Source organism: Trachymyrmex cornetzi, unplaced genomic scaffold, assembly GCF_001594075.2.
Source record: "Trachymyrmex cornetzi isolate Tcor2-1 unplaced genomic scaffold, Tcor1.1 scaffold200, whole genome shotgun sequence".
Classification (NCBI taxonomy): domain Eukaryota; kingdom Metazoa; phylum Arthropoda; class Insecta; order Hymenoptera; family Formicidae; genus Trachymyrmex; species Trachymyrmex cornetzi.
The window spans coordinates 40,455-63,019 of record NW_017296637.1 but is presented as its reverse complement, the minus strand read 5'-3'; the positions used below and the strand labels follow the sequence as shown (position 1 = coordinate 63,019).

The following is a 22,565-nucleotide window of genomic DNA, read 5'->3' as shown; positions in this document are numbered from 1 at the left end:
AGCCTGAGGGGCTATGACTAGGACGCTCCCGACGCGAGCATAGTCATTCGAATCCAGTATTAGTGCGGTGTAGAGTGCTCGGTGTTTTGTAATCCACTTACTCAAATTCTCCTCTCTCTCTCTCTCTCTCTCTCTTTCTCTTTCTTCGTCTCTCTATCTGTTTTTTCTTTTTCTCACGTGACTACGATCGATTAGTGGTGAGTACCAAGAAATAACAGTGTGGCGGATATGTATACTACTCTACTACTGCTACTACTATCAAACACTTCTGTACTACTATCGATGACGATACTCTTCTTAGCCGCATCGATCGATGCCGCAAATACCGATGACACCGACGACAATACACAAACATATGTATCGCTCAAAGAAGTGCACGTAGAATCATTGCAAGCGTGATTTACCTCAGCCTCGTGATTTGTCTGTTTTCCTCGTGTGTCTCCTTCTGAAGTACTGAGATTCATATAGTGCCATGAAAGATATTCATCGACGGCTTTGAACGCATACTCCAGGTCAGCTACTTGGGTGAATTGTCATATCGTGGAGAATTTTCAAAATTTTTTATAAAGATTAGTTTAATATATCAAGTGAAAATCTTTCTTAAATAATACTAAATTATTATAAACGCTAAATAAACTATTGTATAGCTCGTAAAACTTTGATCTACTTCTATTTATGAAAATATATTTAAAAATTTATATTCTCACATGAAATTATTATTAATTATTAATAAGATGCAATAAATTTGCCAATTTACCCATACAGCCAACTTCTAATTCCTTTTAATAAAATTAATAAATTATCAGACTGTCTAGATCGTAACCAATTTTCCATTTTAGAGAGAGAGGGAACTACTATTATTTTTCACTATTAAATCACGCGATATGTTTTATTTTAAATTATTAATTTGTGTATTTTTCAATTTCAGTTTTATATAGAGATAAATTAAATCAAATAATACAATTAAATTAATCCTTTTAAGTCAAAAGTTCAGCTAGGATATATTTTTATATGTTGAAGGATTCTGTCAAAAGCCGATTCCGAATTGGAAGTAGACCATCTTATAGCCTTATTCAATAATATAGACAAAGTTAACAAGATTTAACGATAATTGCGTAGCGAACCGCATAGATGGACAGGGCAAGGGATGTCTGTGCTGTCTAAGATGAATATGGCATGTTGGAAAATTTAATGTCTTTAATATCTAATCTCGTGCAGAGATTAAAATAGAGTCACGATCACTGAACATAGATTTCATATTACGTTATAATTAGACATACAAGATATTAATAAAATTGACAAATTAAGCTCTGCCGGCCGATCTTAAGACGTTAGAGAAGATGAAGGAATAAAAATAGTGGAAACATTAAATTTAATGTGCAAAAATTAAAGCTTGTACTTTTATAATCAATACATATCAGATGAATTCTAATTAATTAAATTTAACAATTTTAGTGGATTAAATTAATACTAATGATACCTTTGTATCTAAAAGAACATATAGACTCTTAAAACATAAGTAACATAACCTTTTCATATTAAAACTTTAGAATAGAGTGTATAAATAGTATTTATGGTATCTAATAACGTTTAAATAAATTTTACATAAAATAAGGTTGCATATCACAATCATAAAAGGTATGATTATCACATATATTCGTGTTACCAATCTTATTAATTTTAAAAATACGCACATATCTTCCCCCGCTATTATTAGTTGCTGGAACAGTCATTTAACATTAAACTAAGTTATCAAATAAATTCAATGAACGAGGTATTACCTCGTTGAGCAAATATGACTAATCATACAGTTCCAATACATATTTTATAAAATCATTATAACTTTACTTTATAAGCAGATAGTTAATTGCAAAATGCGAGGATAGAAAATAACATGACTTTTCTCTAACAAATATATTAAAAGACTATTGTTTAAACATTTAAATGTTTAATGCGATAAGATAAAGTTAACGACGTTTAAGAACACATTAAACATACTTAACACCAATGTTTAAAATTCGTAAAAACAAAGATTGTGCGGTTTATCGTTCGATGTGTATCTATATATTTTTAAAAGTTATTGAAATAATTGATTGAACAAAATTTTAAAAACGAATTTAAAATATGCAACGTATACAAAATTTATACTACATCTTATACGTATATTTATTATAGATAAAACTTTTATTTCGTCCAATAGTTATTTTCTCATTTGGTAAATTATCTTCTTTGCTATGAATATAAAGTTTGCAATCTTTAAATATTTTGTAAAATAAGAATTTATGATGATAATCAAATCGATGATTCACACGTGTACTAGTGCCAGCACTTACCACATCGTTATAATTGCTCATTCTTGGCCGTTTCGTATCATTATTATACATATTTCCATTTTAATTATAGCACTCGTTGGCATATTGCGCATATTTTTCAATCATGACTCATTTCAACAATTTAACATTAGTATTTAAATTTCCTAGAAATAAAAATTGTGTGAATCATGATTCGATATATACCGTATAGTTTTAATAATATTAATAATATATGGTATAAATAAAAAAAAAATTTTAATAATTTGAAAATTTTGATAAAAGTAATACATTATACTGTACATAAGTAACATAAATTTTTTTAATTTTTACGTTTTAATTTTAAGTCGTTTACATATGCAATACCAGAGCATATGAATATTATTAGCGAGGCATATATTATACAATAATTAATTATATAATGTATAAATTATATACAAAACACTGAAAGACATTTAATATAAATAATATAATAGATAAACCTTATAAATTTTTAATTAGTCTTGGTTTTTTTATTTTTGCGTGTAACGTAACATTTTGACATATAGGGACATTTTGTAGCCTTATTGGCGTGACAGGATACGCGTTAGGTTACTGCGCATTCCATCCACGAATATGCGTGCGATTGAACGGTAGGGGTAAAACGAGGAGACTGCTATCGTGGAGAACCTAGCGCCTTCCCTAATACGGTTTCGCGGACTCGCCTGCACCCGTCTGCACGGATATAGAATCGCCCGCGTTTTCTCTCTCTCTCTCTCTCTCTCTCTCTCTCTCTCTTTCTCTTTCTAGTTTGCTCTCTTTCTCCTTAGCATGTCGCGCGATGCCGCCTGTTACTACTGCCTCTATTACGGCCGCTACTACTGGCGTATCATATCATTACCAGATACTACTGTCAGTAGTAACAGAGCACATTTGTGCAGCAGAAGCTCGCTAAACGCTACGGAATTCAAAGACATAATTCATAGATATGAGTTAGAATCAGTGTTTTAAAAGAAATACAAAATCATGTACATATTTATTAAAAATAAAATGTTATAAAATTTTAATTAAAATTGGTAACAGCAATTGTATTGTTTTTATAATAATATGATTACTGGAGTATTTTACTAACGGCTTATTTTCTACGTGTTGTTTAATTATTTTTAATTTAAATAAAATTTGACAAATCCGTTTTATAAAGTATTACTTACGCACATACATACACACACACACACACACACACACACACACAAATATGTATATATATGCATTTACATTTACATTTATACATATACAAAATAGCTCTGTTGCTACACCTCGGATCTCTGTTAAAAATAATATTATTTTTACTATTTGTTATTTAATATTTATTATTTTTTGTGCAATATTATTATAATGCATTATATCTATACAACATTATTATGCCAAATATACTATATTGTTATTTTTATTTATTACTACTATTACTATTATCTTTGCATGCTATCAAAGCGAAATCATTACAAGTGTACGATCAACTAGCATTGCCAAACGCTGTTACGCACATCCATTAATGTTCATGCCAGATATCGTTACTGTATCGTTGCAACAAGCGTATCAATCAATTGTTGTTTACTTTTATGTTTTCAATAATAATAGTTATAGTTTTTTAACACACTGGACGTCAACATCTATTTTAAATAATTAAAGATTTTCTATATCGCATTTCCATCGATGTCGTAAAAATGTCGACATCTAAGAAATAAATATTTGTAATGACACAATCGTATACAATACTATTTTCTTATAATCGTACAGAGTAATTCAGAGTTACCGCCTATTTTGCTTAACATTTAGATAAAATCAACTTTTTTGTTATCTTTTATATAAATATTATTTAAAGATTTAAAGTGCATCTCAGAATATGATATTTTAATTTATATGTCGATAACGATTATCGGAAAAATGAGTACCAGTATATCTATTTGAAAATAATCTAAGATTAACGTATTATCATGTATGTATTTACTGCAGCTTAATTTGTCCAAATCTTTTATTCTTTGATTGATAAATCGGATTACTGATATCTTTTTTAAACAAGTGCAAACATTTCTTTTTTCATTAATTTTCTAATATCATTCTATTAATACTCTAGACATAATTCGCAATTTCTTAAACATCTAAATCGAGTTACTGTCAAAATTTCTTCTATGTAAAGTAAAAAGACAAGCTGTTCGTAAATGCATGTTTGTAGATTTGTTCAATGCTCTGGTATCGCGTGTGATATATTTTTATTCCCTTTTTTACACGTTCGTTCCTCCATTTGCTCAACCGTGCGCACGTTTTAAGCTAGCCACAAAAATAGAACTGGTTGCCGACGAGTCAGACGGAAACGCGGATTGTTTACGTCCTCGTCAGCGACCAGTTAGGTAACCGAAATGGGTTACCGTACCGGCGATGATTCCTCTCGATATTAATAAAAATGTCATTTGAATTGAATTTGATTACGAATTTTGAATTTCGAAACCACGAATTTTTTTAGACAATATTTTCAAATAGAGGTACTTCCGTCTTGATTTTTCATAGAGATTTCTTTTAAGAAGCATTAAAGTTAATTTTAACATTCAGATAATTAAAGAGATGCTAATATATTTTTAATTGTATTATTATTATGAAATAATTTGCTGCATTGATAGAAAAGTGATACAACTTACAATTAGCAACTTTTTAGTAGAATATTTTTTTAATTCTTTCTGAATTGAAATTACGTTTTAATTAAGATAATGAATATGTATACATTTTCTTTCCATGTCATTTAAAAATTATGTATTTTTTAAAATTATGTCATGAGTTTTCAAAATTTGAACATTACAACTTTAGTATAGGGTCGTATAAATTTCTTATCAGACTCGTGTGACATTTTTCCATATAAGCAATATGTTAACAAAAGTATCATTTTTTAACAACAATATATATTAGTCCTTAGAGTCGATTTTCTTTCATTATCTCAAAAATGTTACTTTTTACTTGTGCCACTTTTCTGTCAACTCGGCAAATTATCATAAGATTATGTTATTTTTTCAGTTTCATGTAAATAGTTCATCTAAATAGTAAAAAAGAATAATTAATGCTACAATAATTTTTAAATTTGACATGACGATAGATAATTTTATAACTAATTGCGGTGTAATAGGATACGCGCGTCAACAGAGTTTCTTTTTCAGTGTAAAAATGCCTTTCAAGCCCGTGGAACATCCAAAATGCCCTAAATGTGACAAATCTGTTTATGCTGCAGAAGAGCGAGTTGCCGGTGGACTAAAATGGCACAAAACATGCTTCAAGTGCGGTGAGTAAACAAATATAATTTTGTAACATAAAAATAGAGAAAATGCACAAACAAGAGTTATCTTATTCACATATATAAGTATAACCAATCGATATCTTGGAATAGATGAACTAGTGTCATTTTGTAACTTAAGTATGAAAAAGTTATACGTATAATAATTCACCTACATAACATTTTTAATATAGATAATATATATTTAATTCTATATAGAAAGTTGCCTTTGTCGCGTAAATAGTCTATAATAAATACGAATATATTTTTGTAAATCTGTTTTTTAAGTACTTTTATTTTTATAAAAATAATATTTCTGAATTATAATTTCTTACAATAACAACTATAAACTGAAATAGCGCATTATTAGGCAATTGCTATTAATTTGAATAGTTAGATATTTCAATAAGTTTCAGATATATCATTAAAGTTATAATTTATTGAGAGAAGCTCAATTTTATCTATGATAAAAAATATATTAATCTAAGATCCATAAAATATTTTAATTTTTTATTTCTAAAAATTTGTTTGAGAGACTTATATTTTCATTTAAATTTAATGATATGTTTTCCTATGAGATGCTCTATAAAAATGGTCGAATAATTCCCTTACAAGAAAGACATTATTGAGTTTCCTACTTTTAGGCTGGTTTAAAATAAATTTTATGCTCGAATAGTCCGTCGTGATTGTAATCGAGCCTGCAGGTTAGCCAAAAATCAATTGTCGACTCTCCGGTAATACTTCCGGGAGCAATGACCGATGTTAATAATTCACAATAATTTCATTGAACATTGTCGTATCTTGAAGAGATGCGTACATAGTGATTATTTCTAGAACAGCGTGAATTTTGAGAAATTAATTATAAATCAATTACCGTTTCTTGCAGTAATATTACAATATATATTTTACAATATAAATATTTTTTACTATTACTGCGTATCAATGAATTACATATATTATATAGCTACACATTTTTTATGTATGATATGTATGTAAAAATACATACTATGTACAGTTCGCGCAATTAATGCCTTCCAACCCTGTTTTGTTATTGCTTGTTACTTTTTCGGTTGTTTTTGCGTTTATGTAAAATTTTAGAAAATATGCATGTATTACATAACTCTTTATAGAAAATAATAGCAGTCCGGTAGTTGAATATATTTAAAGCAATTTCTGTACTTTATAAAGTGTTCTTACTTAAGATATATACTTACAGAATCTGAATTAAAATAAGTCAAATATATTATTCAAGTACATATACATATCTCACAAGACAGCACAGCACTGTTTACGATAATAGATAACTTTGGCACTTTAACTCTTAAGAACATTGAGTAGGAAGGGCCGTAATGTCCAACGATGGACGACCATCAATGTGTTGCAGGTCTTTGCAAAAAGGCTCTCGACTCGACAAACTGCACCGAGCACGAGCGCGAGCTGTATTGCAAAGTCTGCTACGGCCGCAAGTTCGGCCCTAAAGGCTACGGCTTTGGTGGTGGAGCTGGCACCCTGTCCATGGACCAAGGCGAACATCTTCAAGCGAAGGACGAGTGAGTGCATGCCACCGCACACCTCGACCCCGACACCTTCTTCTTCCCTTATTCCTGAGTAGCGTACTACCAACGTGGTCTCACGTCGGGAGCATCTCTGTTGTTCTACCCTCTCCACGTAAAGACATCCTCCACGTGCGCGAAACTGAAAATCGACCCATCATCGTGAACGACCGTGATCCATCAGCATGATTCCTTCTCTTGGTCAGTCGCACCTCCAGCAACTCGGAAGAAGCCGCTGCCTGCGCAAACTCCAGGATGCCGGAGAACACGCGTCTACGTATACGTGTACAGCGTGTCCGACAGAGTGAACCGCGTTTTTCTACGTTTTCCCTTTTCTCTTAAATTTCCGATGTATGACGAAAAAAGAAATCTCGTCCGTCTCGGGTTTTTTTTTTGTTTTTTCTCTCTCGTAAGAATTAGATCTAGACGGTTCTTTGTGTCCTGATAGTTGAATCTAGATGATCCTTTAGGACCAAACTGTTCTATTCCCACCTCTGGAATCTGTCATCACCGTAGGCGAGCATGTCATCGCGTTTTTCTATCCTCTTTGAAGGATCCATCCTTATCTGATCTTCTTTGTACTATCGCCGTACAGCATCGTGAACGACGTTCGATTTAGTTAAATTCACGTTTAACTCTTTTCCCGAATCAGTTCCTTATCGTCTCCTGGTGTGACCGACCAACATCGTCACGTCTGATTGAATTGTTCTCTCTCTTTCTCTTTTCTTTCTTCTTCTATGTTTATTTTTTCTTCTATGCGAATACATACGCTAGTTTGTAGGATCATTTGTACCATGTAATAAGTGCCATTAAAAGTGGAAAAAAGGGAAAGATAAAACTGGAAACAAAACAACCAAGCGGTGTCTTTCATTAACGAATATAACACACGTTTTCCCATTACCTTTCAGTGTGTAAATAGATCAATGTACGAGTGACGTACGTAGCGAGCGTATCTTTTAAAAACCCAGAATGGAGTCATATAATTGAATTTGATCAAGGTTTCGAAATCGTCAATGTTAATTATCACGCGAGTCATCTATTTTGAATTGTGTAATCAAATATTGAAACTGATATAAATTCGAGAAGTTAAGATTTGAATGCTATGGATGTGGAAAGTTATTGTCCTTTGCGAATAAATATAGAAATATTATTTTCACATGTCCATAGCATTAAAATATGAACTTACTGAGATTATATCGTTTTCAATATATGATTGTGATTTTGACCGGGACTGAACGATACGCGACTCTTTGAATCCATGGAAGTAGACTACTGAAGCGTACACATCGCTGCACGTTCCTTCTCTATTTCTATGACGTCGAGCCTTTGCGTACGAAACTCGCATCCTCGGCCGTTCGTCTTCCTCTCTTCAGACTCTTTCGCTAAGAAAGGAGACGAAGCTTACGAAAATGAGAAAAATATTTACAAAACGAAAATAAGAGAAAAGAAACACACGACACACCCCGCCCCCGCCAGCCCCGCCGAGCACGAGCCAACCGGAGGCAAGCATTGAACAATGTACCGTTGTTACTTTATCACATAGTACGAGCTGCGTGATAAAGAGAAAATACCGAGTACGAGAATGGTGAGCATCGAGTCAAATTGCACCTCTGTCTCTCTTTCTCTCTCATCTCGCTGTCTCTCTTTCTCTTTCTTTCTCTCCCCCGCTGGAAATATATTAGTCAAATCGACATTTATATAATTAATCGACGTCGATTCGATGAATTATTTTTGGCTGGGTCTCTCTCGCTATCTCTCCTTTTTTTTCTTTTTCGCCGCGTGACGAAGCAGCTTCTTTTTCTTTTTTGTAGCTTATATACACGTAGCTCTCCTGCATGGCCTCTCTCGCACCACTTCTAATCTTATAATCTCGCTAACACCTTAACTACTTGCGTGGGTGCTGGCGCGTGCGTGCGTGCGTGCCCGCGTGCGTGTTAGTGTATTCGCGTACTATGTCGATATAATGAGGTAACGGCGATCAACACTGTTCTCGACAACGATAGTGTCAGCATTATCGTCGCAAAATAGCGACGATAATGCCATTGAGATAAACCTTCATACATGCTACCCATGTTCTTTCATAGAAGCGCGTCCACGGACTGATGCAAATGCACTTGTAATGCTCTGTGTTAGAATAGGATATCTCAAATTCCCCAGTCAGCTGCCTTTTCATTGAACTTTACATAGAGAGAATTATTCCTTAGTAAATATTTTAAAAGATATAAAAATTCTATTACAAGAGTTAAATTATAAATTATCTAAAAGAAAAGTGATTTCCTTTTTACGAATGAAGTTTTATTAAAATTTAATTTAATTTAATAACCTTTATTTAAATATAGTAGAAAAAGATGATTCAATCAGATACGTACAAATCAAAGAACTTATAAGTAAAAAAAACTATTGTATTTTTTGCTACTTATCTTATTAATTATTATTCATCAAGGATCAACTTCATTTTAATTCTTTTATTCAACATTTTTTAACCTATATACATTTCTTTTTTGTTAAGTTTGACACATAGTGATCAAGCACGCTGTGTCCATTTTGGATTGGTCTGGATCGTCAGGACGAATCCAGCAACCAATCGTGATAAGTGCATGTGGATCTGCACCGCTCACGTGTCTCGCTGTATATACGCTACTATATCGTAATATAAAACCCATCTCAGCAGCGCAATTGTCGCGCTACAAGAAAGACAGCACGATCGGTGTCACCTCACTGTATCGATGATATTTCACCTCACGGTACGGATGCGTGCGTACGCACGCATAGGCTCTCCATACTGTACCTGACACGGCGGCACTATATTGTTTTCTTTCCTATTCCTTCTTTTCTATCTCTCTCTCCGTTTATTTCTCCTATTTTTTTTTACATATACTTATTATTTGTTGAGATATACAACCATGCCGTATTACGTTCAGTTTGCTTCTCGGCTGTTCTCTCTCGGGGCTCGGCGGAAGCCATGTACCGTGGTTGCGAAGGGGAAAAATTACACTAACACGTTGACTAACACTTGCCTAACGAGCTAATCCGTAATTGATTATTGACTATTGATATATTTATGTTTATGTTATTTATCAATCCAACCTTATCAATCCATCCGACACAAGTTTCTTCGATGTCTTCAACAAAAATCAAATGTAATGCAAGAAAATATTAATTATTAATTTGAAATCGAAACAAAAGTTTTGACTTTATATAAGATTCTGTTGCAGTACATTTCAGAATTTGGAAAGTTTAGTTAAGTTTTAAGTCTATATATTTGATGAACCATATGTAGTATATTTTACATAATAAAATTTAAAAATATTGATTTTTCGAAAGGGGTTAATTAAACAAATGTGTTTGTAATACTTTTCTGAAGCTAATTATCAAGTGGTGGAAAAAGTAACATTTTATCCATACAGACATATGTGCATTTAACTTTTTCATTATTTGCAACATGATGATACCAATGCTTAGTATTGGATTTTAATAAATACAGTATCATTTCCTTTTTATACAGTTGCATCCGATTATTTAAAGGATTCTGATGTTTGTCGGAGTGAAATGTCTTGATAGCGCTATATGTTTTTATAGACTAATAGTGTTCAGACGTGGAATTGACGGATCACAATATTTTAATAATTTTCTCAAATTATATACTTATGCACACGCACCGTAAGTTTTTATAATTTCCTGCAAAGTATTTTATTGATATTTAATGAGATACATATAAATCCTAATCCTGTGAATTAATCTCTAATTAGCTGTTATTAGTATTTATTAATTATTAGTATTATTAATAATTATCAGTATTTTATAATTACACTGAGGCAGATTTTGTAAGTCGAAACGTTTGAAAATTTTATAGCATTGTACTTATTTAATTAAAAACAAATTTTATTTTATGAGTTAACTATAATTGCTCATTTAAAAAAAAGCCTTGACATATTAATTATATTACACTTTTGCTTTAATAGCAAAAATATTTTTGTTATTTATATGTATCATAAATCTCCCTTATGTATAGCTTTAGTTTTTTTTAATTTCTTCCCATTATTTCTTCTATGTATCTCTGTAACATTATATGTTTAAATCAATTTCCGAAAACATGTAGATTTTTAGATTTGAATTCCTTAAATGTTTCACATATTACCTTGACTTTAAAAACCTAGATTGAAAATCCAATTAATTATTTCAATTGTTATTATACTTCTAATTATCATACTTATTACTTTATGTGTGAACCATCAATTTCACTCAACCATTCCTTTATCTAAATGCTTTTGTATTTAATGGCTTTCGCATTCAATGCTTACATTTAAATATCAAATTATCAGGTAAAACGAATTATTCAGTAATAGATATCATCTCTATTAATCCTAAAGATGCTGCTTTATGAAAAAATTATTATAAATATTTATTAGAAGTGATATCAAATAAGATAATTCGTTTTACCTCTAAACCTTACGATAGTTTGTATAAATTTTATTGATGGATTCTAATATAAATTTAATTTTTAGGGGTGAATTTTCGCGAGGTTCGAATGCTATTCTCGAGCCTCGGGCTATCGCCAAGGCACCCGAGGGAGAGGGATGTCCTCGATGCGGAGGGTACGTTTATGCTGCAGAGCAGATGTTGGCTCGAGGAAGGGTGAGTTTATTCTGAAGATAGGCATACACGGCGCGCATTTAACACTAAATGCGACAAGAATACTGATAAATAACCAATTAAGAAATCCTATTAGCACCAAAGTGTAATTGTTTGAATAGCACTGACGTGTGATAACTACTTGATTGCATTTAGCGTTAAATGCACAACGATAGAAGTTTCCTTGGTGCTTCGACTGATCGTTCGCTCGTACGTTTTAGAAATGAAAACAGAATCAGAGCATATATCTCAATTATCGACTAAATACAGTTCTTCCATTAATCTTTTGGATACATTGAGTAAGCTATTAATCTTTTGCTTATGGAGATAGTTGAAGAAAATGAATTTCGGGATATACATATATACTGTGCGATTAGCTTTATAAAACATAAATATTTTAGGTAATTAGGTTAGAAGCTTCAATTTTTAATTCACAGGCCAAAACACGAAAATATGGCTTTTATTTGTTCCTTAACTAATTCCTCAACTGATCTTTTATCTACTTCTAGATTAGCAGATGATAGTCGAAAATGACCCTTCATATATTCCTCGAATTAGGGCAATATTCTAAGTGCGTGGTGCGATACCTGTGCACGAGTCAGCCTCGGACCGCGAATATTTCACCGGGCGAGGGCGGCTCGTGGGATTGTAGCGCGATTTAGCACGCGAAGCAATAAAATCGGTCGCTGACGCGGCGACAGACAGATTGACGCAAACGGCGTCCTCTTCGTCGCGCTTACTCACATGTATTTCGGAAAATCTGGACGGTAAAAATGCGCCGTGGGTTACAAAACAGTTGCAGTAACGCGGCGCATCGTGGCTTCTGCCGCGCGTCTAAATTCGGCACGCGGCGAGTGGTAATGGACCGCGTCACGCGTGTCCCCGTAATCTTATCCAATCTCCATTTCATAACAATATGAGGAAAAAAATAGTAGCGGGAGAGAGAAACGGGAGAGGTAGGAGGAAGAGGAGGAGGATTCGCTCTCCGTGGACTGGGGGTGCTAGCCCAGAAACTTTCTCGGTGGTTTCGTCAGAGAACGATTTTGGCGACGCCCCAACTGGCCGGCCAATCTTAGCCGGCCCGATACTCGGCGATAAAATGGCTTGCTACCAGAAGGAGCGCCACGCGGAACCAGAGAAATGGAGGCTAATTGCTGACCGACAATCTGGTCCAGCGATAATATCCGCGCGCGAAAACGACGATGGCAATCCATCTTTCTCGTCATCTATGACTCATCGGCGTATTGAAGTCGCTTCCTTGCGCGAGAATTCGGTTATGCAATTTCTGCCCGCTTCTTCTTGAATGAGAAGAATCGTATCTTTATAGAAATTTGTGATAAGATACGCTTTATGAAATTTTTACCTTGCGCAGATTTTATTTTTTAACGCGGATATATTCTCTAACTTGAAATCTTCGATATATCGTCGTTGTAGAATTAAGGGAGATACTAAAATTGTCTTGAAATATTCTAGAAATTGAAATAGGATATTCGATTCGTCGCGGCACCAAGAATAGCACCAATAAATGTCTCGTCGAACTCCATTAGACCGCCGTTTTGGTCAATCTTCATTCTTGCGATAGGCTTACCATAAACTGTGCTTCAAGTGCAAAATGTGTCGCCGCACTCTGGACTCGACGCTTCATTGCGATGGTCCCGACCGCGAGATATACTGTCGAGGTATCTTTCATCTAAAAAAATCTACAATCCCCTTTATGGCTCCTTAATTCTTTCTCGGTTTATTGTACAGATATCCGTACTGACAGTCCTGTGTTCTGAAAACGTTGAACGATTATCATTTCCTTGAACGTATTTATCTCTCTGTCTACATTCTCTGTCTGTTTCCGCTCTGACTTGGTCTTTCTTGTTGTTGTTACCTACTAAAATCAGTTTATAAACTCTTTCCGCCGCCAGGAAACAGCCCCCAAACGTACAAGGGCTGCACAGTGTCACAGAAGAAGGATCGTGATTATCGATTACTCTATCATTCCCTTTTCTCATCTTTGTTATCTAGGCGCGCGAATAGCTGTTTATTTGTTCTGAACGAATTTAGATTGCTAGATTGCCGTTTTCCAGAATTACCGCTCTACCACAGGAAATACTGTAGAGATCAAATTACGGAAAATATTATTAGTGAAAATGCTGTTAGTTTTAGTATTAAGTTTTAGTATTAAGTATTATACTTAATAATTTAAAAATAAAAGATCAAATTTAACAAATTTTTTAATCTTAAATTATTCAAACAACTAGACTATAAATGAATGTGATAAATAAAGTTTTATTCAATAAAACTTTAATTTAAGATTTATTATGAAGATATTTATTATTAAAAAATATTATTGAGAAATAGAACCTCAAAACAAATTTTGATTTTTCAACTTTTAATGTTTAAAGAATTTGCAGTATTTTGCAGTAAATTTGAAATGCTTTATAAAATGTATTAATAACGTGTCTTTTCCGTCAAATATATTATAGAAAATCAATATCTTCAGATTTGCTTAAAACTACTACAAGAACTTTTCTATAAAAAAAATGATATGTATGTTTTCAGTAAGCTAATCTATAAGAATTTTATAAGAATAATTGGAACGATATAATACATTAAAGAAAGAATGCAGCTTTACAGTAGCATTATTTGTTGCTACTGCCACATAAATTTTGTAACAAATCTTGGCGAGCCATAAGGAGCTTTTAATGTCTGCGCTCCTGAACGATTGTACAAGAAAATGATATTGTACAATATTATTTTCGCCTTTCCTTGGAACTTTTAGTGACTAACCCATCCTTTGTGTTTCGTGCAGCAATGGCACAGGGAATGCTTTAAGTGTGCCAACTGCACGAAAAGATTAGACTCCGTCAACTGCTGCGAAGGTCCTGACAAGGACATTTACTGCAAAGGTGAGGACACGGTACGATCGCGCGTATGAAGACGTAACGTACAAAATATGCGAAATGCGGTACAAAATTCGTTTAATTTAATGCATATAAAGATATTTTCCGCGCATGAGCGGCTGAATAATATATGAAAATTTGCTAAAATTTATCATTAAATGTATCGAGGAGAATTAAAGCTGTTGAAAAGTAGAATTTTATTTTCAGCTCTTGCGGACCTTAAAAAAATCGGTTCGGTCTCTAAATGTAGTTAAAACAAAATATACAAGAATATTTTTCTAGTCGTATTAAAGTAATATTTATTATATACGTTGTAAATCAATAAAATACACAAAATTTTATTAAATATACCGTCTCTAAAAAATGTCTGAAAATTCTAGAATCTCTTCTAATTGTAAGTATATATCAACTTTATTAAATTTTCAATATTTTACTGGATTATGAGTTTAATACGAAGAATAAACTCAGGGATGGGAAGTTATGGCAAGGCCATGGATAAATTAATATGATACGTGATGTAGAACAGTCTGGAGAAAAATCAAAGATTGCATTGGCGTATCTGTACGATTATGTCTTCGTCGCTGACCATCATCACGAGATAACGTTAGGCGACGTGAAACCTTTAATCGATATTGTCTACAGTATGCTACGGAAAGAGGTTCGGACCGAAGGGTTATGGCTACGGCCAGGGTGGCGGCGCCCTGCAGAGTGACTGCTACGCCAATGGGTGGGTTTTCAGAGTCGGGACTGAGATGGGAAGCACGCGAGAAAGAGAAAATCCCGCCTCGGCTTCTACACTTTCACTATATATGATGCGCTTGTCTGCTTAACAGCTTGCTATCCGAAGAAATTCGGTCCGCGGGGTGTCGGCCACGCCGGGATTATGTGGATCGGGCTGCAGTGCGATATTGAGGACGAGGGGTACGCGCCCCTTTATAGTTATGACGATTATTTTGCGCGCGTAAACAGGGTGCTCGGAGAAGGAAAAGTGTGCGAGTAGTGACAACTTTATCTTTGAGTAATTTGCGTCGATTTTTTTTTAGCGAAAAATTCATTGCTCTTATTTCTTGGCTTTTGCATGTTGTGCTAGAACAAGAACAACCCATACTCTGTGAACAGTTACAACATTTCAAATTGAAAGAATAAGTTTTCTTATATATTATAGATGTATATATAATGATTTCTTTCAGTATTTCTGACAGAGGATAAATTAGTTATTCTTGTTCCGAAGAATTCTTTATACGAGAATAAGAAAAATACAAGTATAATACTAATTATAAAAAATTGATTAAACGCAAAAACTTAGTATATTATTTTTTCCACTGTTGAATAATAAACTTTTTATATCCTGAGAAATTTTCTATATTAACTTTAACTGAATCTTACAATTAAAGAAATGAAAAATAAAAATTTTTAACTAATAAATATTTAAACGTTATATATTTATGCAATCTCTCTTTGAATATTTAATGTGTATCTTTGAAAGTATAATTATGTGAATCGAGAATATTATAGCAAATTTTTTCTTTTCTTTCTTTCTCTTTTGTAAATTCTTTAATTCCAAAGTTAAGTCATGTTTTGTAAAAATTTTGACAGATAAAACTAGATATCACTGTAAAAAAAGAGAGAGCATTGTATTTTTTTTTTTAATTTTAAAGCTTGAAAAGTCTACTTTAAATACTTTTTTGTTTTTTGTCCGATGATGTTTTATTAAGCTATTGTTCTTCAAAATAAAATAAAAATATTTAAAAAAAATATTAATTTTCAATTGTATGTAATTTAGGAATTTAGAAACAAAGTATCGTATAAATAAAACTAAAAAACAAATTTACAACTCTATCTCTCCTTTTAGAAATATATTTTTGGAAACTTCTGTGTACAATTTTTTTCATCCAAATAACACTTAACTTTTCGTGAGATGCGAGAAAACTGCAAACGTTCCTGAATTTATGAACGGTAGTGTACATACGTTACATATGTATGCAATTTACATAAAGAAACTCTTTTTCCATTATTTTCACGTATTATGCAGATGCTTTAAATTTACGAAGATTTAAATTTAAAAGATAATATATGGAATTTTTAAAGGTTGTACCTTTTTGAAGAAAAAATCGGCCTGGACTTTCTCGAAGAGCGTAGGAAAATTGCCACTGGCACGCACCTTCTCCAAGACACTGTGTACATGCGTGCGTCTGTGTGTGTCCGTGTATATATAATATACACACATATATATACATATAGACCGACGCCTTAACGCTTTGCGCTATTACTCACCCTGGCATCACGAATCGGCTGATCGTATCGGAATATCGAGTGTCATTTCTCAGTGGCGATCATAATTCGTTTTATATTAATGGAATACTCACGCTGACATTCATAGTTGCCAGAGATTCTTCCATATGCATTCGACATTCCTGTTACCACACGGTCTGTACGGTCTTGTATGCATGTATTCATAACGGAACTGAATCTGAAATTCATGTAGAATCTGATTTGTTATTACTAATACTCCTACGACTAAATATCATATTAGTAATCATGTATCATATGTAAATCGATCCAAAGCACTCATCTTTTCTCTGAACTAAATAGAAAGTCAGAAGTGTGACGTATAACTTACTTAAGATTCCATAAAATAAAGCTTCGTAATCGCATTCGTAATGGCATGGAAGAAAACTTGATTTCAATTGATTACTTTTTTATGACTAATAGAAGCTCATATTGCAATTTTTATTAGAACTTGTTACAGGTATTAGTATTTATTAAATCTTCTATATATATATGTTTATCGTAAAACATTATTTAATTTATATGAACAATTGTTATATATTTTCAACTTGCACAGGATATTTCAAGAATTTTGATTATGACTTTAATGACTCTTTAACTAATTGTACAATTTTTTGTACTCCACTAAAATATATTTATCAAAAATTACAAAATATTTAAAAGAAACTTCAAATCTTCCATTTGTCTTATCAAGCGATTGCCAACGATCAATCATCCTCTCATTCGCATGCAATTCCACTCCTTTGTGATATCATAAACGAATCAAGGAGATAAGAAAAGCGAGACGAATTAAAATTAAAATTAAAATGAGGAAAATTCAAAGTTTTCCATTTTTCCATTTTTCAGTATGCGAGTCCAAATATCTGATCTGTCAAGTTTACTTGGACTTTAGACAATAATCGAATAGATAAATCAATTGCTTTTCCGTAATCTCTACGATTCAACGATTGGCTCAATCACCGAGAACGAGAACGATCCGCAATAATGCGATTTCTTTACGATGCAGCGATGCGGCTCCTCGTACCACCGTGATCGACACCGCGATTATCAAGGCCCCGCCCGGCAAGGGTTGTCCTCGCTGCGGTGGCGTCGTCTTCGCCGCCGAGCAGGTGCTCGCCAAGGGCCGCGAGTGGCACCGGAAGTGCTACAAATGTCACGACTGCACCAAAACGCTGGACTCGATCATCGCCTGTGACGGCCCGGACCGGGATGTTTACTGCAAGACCTGTTACGGAAAGAAGTGGGGACCGCACGGATACGGATTCGCATGTGGCTCGGGATTCCTCCAGACCGACGGGCTCACGTAAGTCCCGAGGCCAATGCTGGGAGTTTAGCTCGTAACCCTGCCGAATGCGTGACTATAAATACAAGTCGATTTAAATAACTGCTCTATAAATGCACGTTGAACGGAGGCTCAACTGAAGATTTCGAATGAGTCCATGATTTTGCAGATTCATTTCAATATGATATATTTGAATTAGTTAGTGGAAATTAATTAATTTAATTTATTTAATTTATTTGTATGTAGAGCTTTGGTAATTTTATTATATAAATGCAAAATATGTATGTCCAATATAATTAAAAAAAAAAAAATTTTGATGTTGAATAAAAATTATTGACACGTATGCTATTTATAATGTTGTGACATAATTTAAGAGAAAATGACAAGTACATTTCGAAGGGTAAGAGATATTGAAATTAGGAAGGTAAAAGATAAAACTGAAATTTAAATTTCGTGCAAAAATAAACGGTACGATCAAGAGAAAATCTTATGAAGAACTATCTTGAAATATGTTAAAATATCGGTGTATATACCTTCATTTATATATTTTATATATTTTATTATTGCGACTTATCAGTCAAGTAAAATTAAACAGATAGAAATTAAGTTAAAAAATATATTCAGTCCAATCGATCAGAGGTGGGATCGTATCGTAATCGAGTTAATTACCCGTAGGGAGGAAGAAATTTCGGCCAGTCGACCTTACTACAATCCTGATACGACCTCGATTAAGGCGCCAGCTGGGCAGGGTTGCCCCCGTTGCGGTGGCATGGTGTTTGCCGCTGAACAACAGCTCGCCAAGGGCACCATGTGGCATAAGAAGTGCTTCAATTGCGCCGAGTGTCACCGACCCTTAGACTCCATGCTGGCATGCGATGGCCCTGACAAGGAAATCCATTGCCGCGCGTGCTACGGAAAACTCTTTGGGCCCAAAGGTTTCGGGTTCGGCCACAAACCGACTCTCGTCTCGACGAACGGAAATCATGCCCCTTCGTAGTAAGTGTATCTCAAGAGTAATTAGTTTCTGAAACACGATGCAAAATATAATAGCGAAAAGTTTGTTGTCAGGGAAACTTTGATGATTGATAGTGATCTTGATAATCGACCTACTTCTCTAATTAGAATTTTCCTTTAACAAGTAATTGTGTGAGATGTAAGCTTATATGAATTATTAAACATAGTGCTATGATTTATGTATGAAAGTATTGAGATTGATATTTTCATAGTCAAATCTTAAATTTAAAACTACCTTAAGTACAGTTTTAAGATGTCATGAACCAATCAGAGAGCCGCATTAACATTTTAAGACATTACTTAAGACGGTCTTAAAATAAGAACGAACTATGAATACATCCTGAAGCTATTATTCTTTTCTGAGGACATAGATGTGCATCTACACGAGAAATCTATAAAAAGACAAAGATTATTAATTGAGTCATAAAGTTTTTCCATGTAACTGTTTTTATCTACTCTATTGATAATTTTGATAAAAAACGTAAGTTAATAAAAATATATTTTGGAAATAATAAATGTACTTGATCACCTGAATTGATTTTGCCATCAATCAAAGTTTTTCCATGAATCATTATACATCAGATTCGCAGATGTCGTTTTCATTTTGTAGCATCGACGCTAAGCCCCAGGTCGGCCAGAAGCGAAACGACGGGCACGGTTGCTCGCGCTGCGGTTACCCGGTGTACGCTGCCGAGCAGATGATCTCGAAGAACCGCGTATGGCACAAGCGGTGCTTCAGCTGCGGTGAGTGTAACCGTTCCCTGGATTCGACGAACTTGAACGATGGTCCGGACGGGGACATCTACTGCCGCGGTTGCTACAACCGGAACTTTGGGCCTAAAGGCGTGGGCTTCGGAATGGGCGCGGGTACCCTCACGATGGCCTAATTGGTAGGCCCTACTCCCTCACACACCGCTCGAGGAAAACCCTCGATCCAGTCTTATATATTAATGTAAATACATCTATATATAGAGGCGTCTGACTGTGTATCCGACGACAGACGAACGCGCTGCTCCGGGAATTTCGATTTCTCCTATCCTATAGCTTACGACGATTCGATAATGTCGATGACTACATTTTCATTATCGCGAACAGCGCTGTAGTGGAGAATAATGGTGTCTATTTGATTCCATGATCGATGAGGCTCGATCGCGCACGAGTAAGCCACTGCAGGCTGTTGATAATGTTGCGATATGAAATCGCGTATTGTGTGCGTGAGATCGTATTACAGATGAATTTATTATTGAACTAATTATATAATCTGTTTATTCGTAATACGAAACAAGATACAAATTTGTCGTTTTAATAATGGCACAGTAACTTTTCCCACTCCAAAATATATGAAGCTTTGATATTAAAGAGCTCAAGAAAATACGTTTAGAAGAACATAAAAAGAACATAAAAAGAAGTACAGGATTTTTTATGTATCAGTTAATAGACTTACTTAATAAAGCACATTTATTTTTTAGAGACATCTACCGTAAATTTTTCTTTTGCTCCAAATTTCAGATTTGAAGGAATCGACTTTGCCATTATTAAAATAATGCTTCATCCGATCGCAAGTTATCGACAATACGTGGATTTATTCTTGCAGTCAATTAGACCCATTCATGCTCAATCGTCACGATGGCTTGCACCGGTGCTATGAAGATTTTATGGGATTCGTAAACGTATTACAAGAGTTAAAACTGAAGTGCCAGTTTCATTCGCTTAGTTGTTCAATGATTCTACTATGTTTCATACAATTTTCGTAGTAATCTGAGTGATTCTTGTGTGATGACGACACTACACGCAAACGATTAATCTGATGATGAGCAATTACGAACGTAGGAAACTTTTATTATTTTCTTTCGTCTTCCTTTTTTTATTCTTGATCAGGAAATAGGAGATTACGACTCGACAATCGATCCGCGAGATGTCAGATTTAAAGTTGTAAAAACACTGGCAAGTTGAACATCTTTGAATTTATAACTGTTTTGATCAAATTTATTGCTTAAATTTTTTGTTTCTTTTTTTATAAAAATAGAAAATCTTTCTGGATAATTTCTAATTTCTATATTTCTATTTATTTTTGTACTTGTCGATCAAAATTTTATTTTGGATAATTAAAGGTCTTTTTTTCTTATTATTTCGATCCAAGCTGACTTGTTAAAATATTAGCTTCTATCAGATTTGTCGAAATAAATAAAAATTAGGAGACTATTTCATGTTTACAGAAAGCTCAAGAGATGGAGATATTTTCAATAAGTAACAGAATATATTTCGATCCACCAATGAAGAAAATTGCCAGACTGTTTTACATCGCTGATATTGCTCACTGTTTAACATTTTTTATATAACATTGCTCAAGATTAAGCATATTAGATAATGTTTTCTTCTCTTTTCTATTAGGCCAGCGAAACAGAGTGCATCATGGAAATTAAAGATGCGCTGCTTTTTAACTGTTTCGCATAACAGATCGAAATTATGCAGTAATGACTGCAAAAACACTCTATCATGGACAAATATCATTTTTATAACTTCAGGGCAATAATTTTGATATTTACAGCGTAATAATTAAATACATGGCATCGATTGCAGCGGATATTCGACGACGTAAATACGAAAATATCAATCTATATAACCGGACTACGACCAGCAGCAACGATGTAACCAACGACTAAGACGAGAAACTAATTTAATTATGATTTTCAATAAATGTGTACTTGAAATTCTCTGAATATTCTTTTTTACCCAAACGTAATGAAGTAGAAATGATTTTTAATTTATATAAGAAGTATAAAAAATAATAGGAACTAGTATAGAGAGAATAATATAAAATTAATATTAAACATAAATATATGAATTAAAATAGCAATATAAATGTTGGCCTAAAAGATAATAATTTCTTAACGAAATTGGGAATCACTGGAGTGATTTTAACGGAGAGAAGTGAGTATGAGTATGGTGTAAAACACTAATTTCATATATTTATAGCAACAACTGTACAAGTTCCGGTTCACACATATCGATAATTACCATTCGTTAATCTTAACAATAATGGCGGGAGCAACGAAGCTGTTCAGAATTCACGAACGCTTCCTGGCTTGCGGAGACGAGCCTTTCCCCTCTCGTTGCCGTCGCGTATAATCGATAATGCGCGTCTTTCGCGGAGACGGGCGAAAGCGCGGCTCGCTACACGCCAGTAATACGCAGTTTTGTAAAAGTGCCTCGTTAAAAAATCACATTCGTTATCGAACTGGGATATGGATTGCCTCGGGACACGATAGAAATTTTCGCACGCTATTCCCATTAACTTTC

At 33.8% G+C, this 22,565-nt stretch overlaps 1 protein-coding gene across 3 annotated transcripts; it reads left to right on the top strand.

Annotated features, from left to right (window-relative positions):
• Positions 1–36: 36 nt before the first annotated feature.
• Positions 37–21,214, top strand: LOC108759666 (muscle LIM protein Mlp84B). 3 transcript variants are annotated; one of them, XM_018505199.1, is made up of 9 exons: positions 37–197; positions 5,492–5,613; positions 6,989–7,154; positions 11,663–11,792; positions 13,372–13,468; positions 15,514–15,601; positions 17,976–18,272; positions 18,927–19,247; positions 19,876–21,214. In XM_018505199.1, exons 2-9 carry the CDS (start codon positions 5,499–5,501, stop codon positions 20,150–20,152), a joined length of 1,491 nt encoding a protein of 496 aa, XP_018360701.1. In that variant the 5' UTR covers positions 37–197; positions 5,492–5,498; the 3' UTR covers positions 20,153–21,214. The 3 variants fall into 3 exon arrangements, with proteins under 3 accessions (XP_018360701.1, XP_018360702.1, XP_018360703.1); XM_018505200.1 differs by lacking the exons at positions 13,372–13,468; positions 15,514–15,601 and adding exons at positions 14,590–14,686; positions 15,323–15,407 and having other exon boundaries at positions 38–197; XM_018505201.1 differs by lacking the exons at positions 15,514–15,601; positions 18,927–19,247; positions 19,876–21,214 and having other exon boundaries at positions 38–197; positions 17,976–18,083.
• The last annotated feature ends 1,351 nt before the right edge of the window (positions 21,215–22,565 follow it).